This window comes from Rutidosis leptorrhynchoides, chromosome 1, assembly GCF_046630445.1.
Source record: "Rutidosis leptorrhynchoides isolate AG116_Rl617_1_P2 chromosome 1, CSIRO_AGI_Rlap_v1, whole genome shotgun sequence".
NCBI classification, from domain to species: domain Eukaryota; kingdom Viridiplantae; phylum Streptophyta; class Magnoliopsida; order Asterales; family Asteraceae; genus Rutidosis; species Rutidosis leptorrhynchoides.
Genome location: NC_092333.1, coordinates 700,205,372 through 700,213,440, shown reverse-complemented (window position 1 = coordinate 700,213,440; position 8,069 = coordinate 700,205,372). Strand labels below are relative to the sequence as shown.

Here is an 8,069-nt window from a genome sequence, read left to right as displayed (position 1 = left end):
CGTCGCTAGATTAATGGTGTTTGGATTGGGATTGGCGTAGAGATCCTAGACCGGGAATTAAATCTCAACAATTTAATGATATGCTCGATTTTTTAGCTCTGGCTTCCTTTTCTAACTCTCCGGACTCTTGGACGTGCCCCCTTTTCAAAGAGGGCAGATTCTCTGTCAGTGGTTTTCGCAAGCTCATTATCGCGGATCAGATGGGGGAATGGCCGACTCATTGGTGTAACGTTATACCTCCAAAAGTTAACTTCTTCCTTTGGAGGGCAAGGTTTGATCGATTACCAGATAAATGCAATTTACTAGATCGTGGGGTGGTTGCTTCTAACCTCCTTTGTTCATCTTGTCATATCCAGATCGAAGACTCTTGTCACATATTCTTTGATTGTGAAGTCGCAATGCAAGTTTGGTCCTTTGTTGCTCAATGGCTCGAAATCGATATACCTCGGTTGCAAAACTTTGATGTTTTCTGGCAATGGTGTATGGCCTCATCCAATGATTTCAAGAAGGTCATGGTGACGGAAGTGGTGTGCTACGCGGCTCTTTGGACAATTTGGCGCTATCGAAATGGAGTCATCTTTAATCCTAATAAGTTTCGGAAGTGCCATTTACTAGATTCGGTTGTTTTTTCTTCGTACGACTGGATTTCTTCTCGTTATAAGAAAGCTAGACTGAATTGGAATTTGTGGTTATTATCTCCGTTAATGTCCTTGTAACTTTGTTCTCTAGCGTCTTGCTAGCTTTTTAATAATATTTGAGCCGTTCAGAAAAAAGGCTTTCCAAACTCCGTAGTACATATATATCTACGACATATTTTCAACCAAAGTAAAATAGTACGTTGGTTAGTTCTAATACCCTACCAGGGATTATCCACGCCGATAAAAAAAAAAAATCACATGGACCACCCATGTCCATTTTGTTAATCACATGAACCAACCACTCCGGAAAAAAAGATCAAGGACCAATGACTTCATTTGGTGTTGTAATATTTAGGCGTCTTTTTGTCTCCATAGTTTGTTTGTATCATGTAACTGTTGTTTTCTTGGCTCGCTCCTAGCTCGGTTTGGTGCATTTTGGCACGCTCCTTGCGTGAGTTTATAATAATATTAGCTTTTCGGAAGAAAAAAAATCAATGACTTCTTTTGATGTAAACTACAGGGACTAACCGTTCATTTTGTCCAATCTTTATTATAAATTATTATAATTTTGCTCTAGTCTGTAGAGAAGTTTTTAATTTTAATTCACATTTGTCTCGAGGATGATGATCACTAATTCCAATTCGTGGTTCTTTTAGAATGAAAAATAAAGATAACTAATTTAAAGATTCTTTGGACCTACACAATTTTGTTAAAATAAAACTTTGTTTAATATTATATTATTATTATTATTATTATTATTATTATTATTATTATTATTATTATTATTATTATTATTATTATTATTATTATTATTATATTCATAAATATGAAAAAAAATGTATGTAGCATTTTATTTTAAGCCCTATACTAAAACAAAGAAATTATAAATAGTAATACACAACTAACATTGCATGCACTATAACAGTTGTAAAAAAGTACGTTATGCGGATTTTATTTTCCACGCCCCTTTCTTTTCCAATTCAACCCACAAGGTCGCCATAGTCTTTTTCCCCTAAAATTTCTTTTGCTTCTCTCTATTTTTCCAATTCAATCCATTGTTTCAAATTCTAAATCCGGGTATTAGTGGTTCGTTGAGGTAGGGATGGCAAAAATACCCGTACTCGATAGGTAAACCCGAAACCCGATATTATTGGTCCGGGTTTGGTTCGGGTATACGGGTTTAGAGTCGGGTATGGGTAAATGTTTACTTTTTTTCGCGGGTTCGGGTTCGGGTTTGGTTTTAAATGAAAACTCATATACCCGACCCGTATGCCCGACCCATATACCCGATAAGTTTATTCTATATATTACATTGAAAGTTACAAATAAATACTAACCTGGGCTTATATCCTACTAGCCCACTTCATAAGACCCACCAAAATGGACAAGAAAAACATGCATACATTACATCCGAGTACAGACATGTAACTGAGATTAATCCTTGAATGCTACTATGAACAAGCTGCACAACAAGATTCTTTAACATTTAATTCTTTAACATTTTAATCTCAGTTAGTAATGTAGTTTGTAAATTCTTTAACATTTAATTTAATTTGATTTGAATTAAATGGTTACCCGATTATCCATGGGGAAATCCGTTACCCGTCGGTTAATTAGTTAATGGTTACCCGCCGGGTATGGTACCGGGTTTGGGAGTGAGTTTCTTAATCGGGTTTGGGTTTGGTATTGCCTATACCCAACCAAACCCGACCCGATGCCATCCCTGCGTTGAGGTTTGATGATATAAGTTAATTAGTTTTTGACTTGCACTTTCCTTTAATTTACACGGAGACGAACGAGGATTTACGGTTTTGCCCTTTGTATCAAACTATAAAGAAAATAAAATGACTCCCTTACATCTTTGATTTGTCTCACATTTAATATGCAGGGTCGTCTCAAAAATTTAAAGGCCCTAGACGAAAATAAAATGAGCCCACATATACGTTAAATTTGTTTACTATGCATAAAAAAGTAATACTCCAATTTATCTATTTATTTACATTACATTGTATTTAACTATTAAAAACATAGTATTTCAACTTTAATTGATAATTTTTTATTTGATTTAATTAAATATATTGAGAAAAATATTTACATAATCAAAATTTTGGACCCTTCTAAATTTTTGAGCCCTAGGCGATTGTTTATCTTGCCTGTGGTCAAAGACACCTCTGTTAATATAGGAGAATAAAACGCAAGAACATGAGCTAGGTTTGAATTATAAACCTCATTTCATGTTATATGTTGCATATCTTTCAACTACTAAGCTACTATCGAGAATAGGTGTATCGCGAGGAGATATTGCAATCAATATTCAATTCAATTCAATATATTCATTCAATTCAATATAAGTTGTATAATAGAAGTTTAAAATGTTCAGTTTTATTTGTTTGGTCCTAGTCTTATTGTATATAAATATAATCCGTGAGAAAAAAGAAAATCAATAAAGAAGACCAAGTAGTCGATAAAAGCCCGAGTTCGATATGTAATCTAGTGCTGTATTTATTTATAGTTGTATGTATAAGACAAGACACATTTGTAGTAATAATAAGCTGAAAAGAGATCCATTTTATGTTAGAGCCTTAGGAGGTGATAGAAATATGTTAACTCCTCGTGTTTTTATAGACTATTACTCACCAAAAACAAGTGTTGGTTGATACTCGTTGACAAAAAATTAACGATATTCATCCTAAATGATTATATTAATAATAATTTGATTTCTTTAAACAGGTTACGTCCTATCGTTTATTATCTCTACGTAACTAATTTTATCAAATTCATTTTTTTTATGTTGCGAAATAATATCTTCGATATAATTTCATCGAAAGAAAAGTACCAAACATAAACATACAAAAATTGACCGCATTAATGATGTGGAAAAGCCCAAATATCTTGAATACTTAAGTGGGCCTTATGGCCCATGACATTGACATGTAACGCTGTGAGTGAACTTTCATGTGCCCGAACATGTCATGTCGTACACGTGAATCCACATAATATTGAAAAGGTTGCAAAATAAAAGTCAAGTGGTCTACTTGAAAAAATGTTGATGTTGAATAAAAAAAATTAATGTGAAATTCTTAATATTCACTTGCTTAAATGTCTAAAATTTGGCACGATATATATATTTTGTTATTATTACTCCATAGGTACATAAGATAAAATAAAACAAAATAAATTTTAAAGTTAAAAGTAACAGAAGAGAGCAACCACAAAAGAAGAGATTGAAACTACAAAAACATGCTACATAAATTTATTCGATTCAAAACCCTAATTCAACTGCAATTTACATCTTTCAAATCTTTACAAGACAACAAATATCAGAAATTATTCTATCTCCATTTTAATCTACTCATCCATCCAAATTTGCTTATGCAGATACATACATACATGCAAATTATGCAGTAAAGATCAATGATTTATAAATCTTTCGATGCTCTGAAACCACCATGACCATCAACCCGTGTTCTTTTGACCGAAAAAACTCATCATTTCATGATGAATATGAGAAACAAAAACAGACTTGTTTAGCCCGAGGGTTGATGATGTCATGACGAATCTTGTAGTTCTTGAGTCCGGAGTGAACATGTAAACAGATGATCTTATGAATCTTTGATATTGCTCGCATTACTTATTCCTATGATAAATAAATAAATGTGAAGACTTTTAGGACTTAGAAGCTTCGGGTTTGACTCATTGGGTCATAATCATACGCATCACCAGCCTTCACAAACCGCCCTTTCACACGCTTTCTTACATCAGCCCGTGCCTTTCGTGTAGCATACCGTACTCTCTTATCAAATCTATCAAGACAAACATGTATCTTTTAGAGTTTGATATAAATCAATTTTTCTTTTTTGGGCCATGCTAAGGGAAAAGCTTATTTGGAAAACTTATAGCTTAGTTAAAAGTGTGTGTGAAAGCTTATTTTGGAGGATCTTAGGGTGTGTTTGATTTCTAATTGATGTGTTTGGTTGAAGGGTTTACTATTACAAATAGCCAAATAGGTATCAAACCCACCAATTTAGGCGTACTCTAAACCCAGCAAGGTTGGTGAGTTTGCAAATCAATTCCCATGACCATAAAAACCCATACCCATAATGATTCTCAATAATTTAAACCGAAGAAAAAGTGTGGTTTACTTATGAATGGAATGATTTAGGTTAAAATCCCATCTCTAACATCTAAGATAAAATAGATAATATAACTCTAGAGGAAACGGGTCAAATGGGTCGAAAGTCTCTGAAAGAGTATAATGCATAAAACCTTTAAAAGTAATATTATAACTAATCATTTCTTCAAATATTACTGAAAAATATATATAATCTGATAATTAAAGTTAACTTACTAATTAGTACAACTGATAAATGCTTTTTTAATAAAAATAGTTCTGACCGTTACCCAACCTGCCCAATTTGCCATCTCTAGTGCACACAACTTTATAATTTACAAGTAAATACTCACTTTCGCATCTTCTTTTTTTCCTTATAACGGAGAACAGCATCACTTCTACTACCAGAAGGTGTCATACTTGGATCAAGACCGGGTGGGCCCCACGGTGGCTCGCCCATGAGAAGCATCGAAGAAGCACCACAATCTTGATATTCACCACCACTACTCTCCCCTGTTAGACTCGAGAACGAAATGTTCGAGTGTTGCCTTCCGTAACGGGCGGGTTCCGTTTTGCAGCTAATTAATGAGTCAGCTGATGCTCCGTTACTGCATGCCTGTTGTGCTGACTTTGCTTGACCAGTTGAAGACTCCTACTCATAATACAACAGAAAATACATTACAATGACATTTTGCAAACACAAATATAATCGTATTAAAGATAAGTAAATGAATAGAAAATTGTGTAATACCTTGGCAGCATATAAAGAAACAGCATCACCAAACAGACTGTCGATTCCATCTTTTGCAAAAAGATGTGTGGGATCGTTATGTCCTACACCAAACATCTCTTCATAATTCTCAATGCTTAAGTCAACTTCATCCATACTAAAGTCAACATAAAATCCATCATCATCATCAACAAATGGTTCCGGATCCTTTGTCCTTGAATGTGATATCTACATGTAAACGACATGTAAAGACATTATAAAAAGATACACAATTAAGGGGTGATTGAATGTTGTAACAACTCCTTAAAGTTGGAGATAGATGTGTAAGTTTACATTGACTTTGGTTTTTATAACAACTCCTTACCATTTAGTCATTTACCCAAATTGACTCTGTTCTTAAATGTTAATATTGGACTGTAAAGCTATTATCTTGAATTTATTATAAGACCAAATTAGCATAAACCCTAGACAATATACCTTGGATGCAGAAGAATTTACAGGCCCAACTTGTTGAACTCCATTATGTGGCCTACTATCCACTCGAACACTTGAAGGGCCCGTCGAAACATTTGAGTTATTTCCACTTTTCAAGCCATTCACTTCACCCGTAATAGGTAAATCTCGATCGTTATTATTGCTCATAGATGGCGCTTGGCCATTATCAGTAATGCTCATTGAACCCATTTCTTGCTCACAATTAGAACCATTAGCAAAATTCGATTCTGACATAAACGACCAAATATAAGAAAGTTCTACAGCTGATGGGCAGCCCGAATAGCAATCTAATGTTTGTTTACTGTGTGTGCTTGAACCGTTATGACCCGCCCAATCGCAATTCTGACAAAGAGATACTTTTTCGTCTATGCATCTAACCGATGCAGGTTGTGAATTGCAACGATCACAAACGAGCGTTCTTGAATGGCGTTTGGCTAATGCATTTGCAGAATGAACATGACGATCACACGACAAACACAAGTATGCTGCATCTGATCGACAGTACACCATCGATCTTGCCTCCCCACAATGATCACATTGGTAGCCCATTTTCTCAAAAACCTATTTAATAAAAAAAAACCAAGATTATAATCTCTTCCCAAAACAACGTCTAATTTGTTCTTTGGAACCTGAATCAGCAAATAAATGATAAATGAGAAAATAATCATAAAGTTGGATTTTTTTTTATTTTTTCTTTGTGTGCCAAAAACACATACTATATTCAGTTAGAATATGATCCAAGGTACCAGAAAGGGTCCAAATAAACAAGTTTCCGAAGCAATTCGATAACATATACTATATGTCGAATATATTGTATATTGATAACTGAAAAAAACATCTTTTTAAGACAATTGGAATCTTAATCCAAAGAATTTTAAAGATTCCAAAGGGATTGGACTCAAACCCAAAAGGGTGTTTAAGCATTTAAAACTCCGAGCACAAAAGTTCATAATTATCAAGAAAACAAGACTGCAGTATAGACATCAATTACTCTACATAGTTTATACAGCAAGGACTGAAGTAATAGTAATCATTATATTATATGCACAACAAATCATATAAAAGTGCTACAAGCAAGCTATACCAGTGATAACAAAAAGCTTCACAGGTGCAAAAATAAATCCAACTAAACAGTGTGAACACTATGAAAACCGACATAAACAAGAAAAAGTCAAACAAAAGTCAAACTTGAAAGAATCAAATTCAAAATGAAAATTTAACCCAGATTACAGATAGATCAACACAAGTAACCAAACCAACGAAAAAAGTTCATATTTTTAGGATTTTTATACAATAAAAGTAACAAATTAAATCAAATAATCAAACCCACAACTTATAGATCAAGAAATACAAAAAGAACCCCATTTTTATATTCTATAAAGCAAACAAACAAAACCCAGAAAGCTTACCAAGGGTTTTAACTCAAGTAGATTTGCTTTTGTTGCAGGATTTGAAGAACCCTAATTAAAGATCAGACCTTTCTGGAGTTTCTTGGTTTCTTTGGATGTGTGTTGTAGGCAATTAGAAGGTAGGCAATGATTCTGGATTTTGTTTACTGTTGCTGAGTAAGTTATCTGACAACACAAAATTTTACAAAAGAAAAATGGCAAAAAGTGCATAAAGAAAACAAAAGAAATAAGAGCTTTTGGGTGGGTTGGAAAGGTGGGACCTTGTCATTTTCATGACATTGAAAAAATTAGGCCTTCTTATCAAATATTTTGGTCAATTGCAACTTTAGTCCTTTAAAGATACTACTACATGATTCTACTAGTCTTCATCTTTAATAGTATGTTGGTTACCTAGGTTACCTACTTTATTATAGTTTACTTAACAATCCCATGTGTATCAATGACTACTTCTTAACAAAAATATCTTAAATTTTAACAATCTATTGTACTAAGGGTGTTCAAGATTTAATTTCAAACTGATTAATTTAAAATTGAACATAATGAAAACAAAAAAGATACAAATTGAATTTAAATTCAGCAGATTTCAGTTCTGTTTCAATTCAGTTTTCATTTTTGAATTCGGTTTTCTTTTTCAATTTCAATTATACCGTTAAACGAATTTAAAATAATAATAATATATTAAATTA

At 33.3% G+C, this 8,069-nt stretch overlaps 1 protein-coding gene across 3 annotated transcripts; it reads right to left on the bottom strand.

Annotated features, from left to right (window-relative positions):
- Window positions 1-3,886: 3,886 nt before the first annotated feature.
- On the bottom strand, window positions 3,887-7,490 carry LOC139886144 (zinc finger protein CONSTANS-LIKE 9-like). 3 transcript variants are annotated; one of them, XM_071869888.1, is made up of 5 exons: window positions 7,384-7,490; window positions 5,957-6,603; window positions 5,501-5,707; window positions 5,103-5,401; window positions 3,887-4,441 (listed from the first exon to the last, which is right to left on the bottom strand). In XM_071869888.1, exons 2-5 carry the CDS (start codon window positions 6,521-6,523, stop codon window positions 4,312-4,314), a joined length of 1,203 nt encoding a protein of 400 aa, XP_071725989.1. In that variant the 5' UTR covers window positions 6,524-6,603; window positions 7,384-7,490; the 3' UTR covers window positions 3,887-4,311. The 3 variants fall into 3 exon arrangements, with proteins under 3 accessions (XP_071725989.1, XP_071725991.1, XP_071725990.1); XM_071869890.1 differs by having other exon boundaries at window positions 3,887-4,275; XM_071869889.1 differs by having other exon boundaries at window positions 5,957-6,535; window positions 7,452-7,484.
- Window positions 7,491-8,069: the final 579 nt, after the last annotated feature.

Excerpts from the sequence above, each read along its gene's own strand:
- LOC139886144 (XM_071869888.1), bottom strand. The coding sequence starts at position 6,523 with ATGGGCTACCAATGTGATCATTGTGGGGAGGCAAGATCGATGGTGTAC. Across the intron at positions 5,708-5,956 it reads TAAATTCTTCTGCATCCAAG|ATATCACATTCAAGGACAAA; the intron begins GTATATTGTCTA and ends GTTTACATGTAG. Across the intron at positions 5,402-5,500 it reads TTTCTTTATATGCTGCCAAG|GAGTCTTCAACTGGTCAAGC; the intron begins GTATTACACAAT and ends TATTATGAGTAG.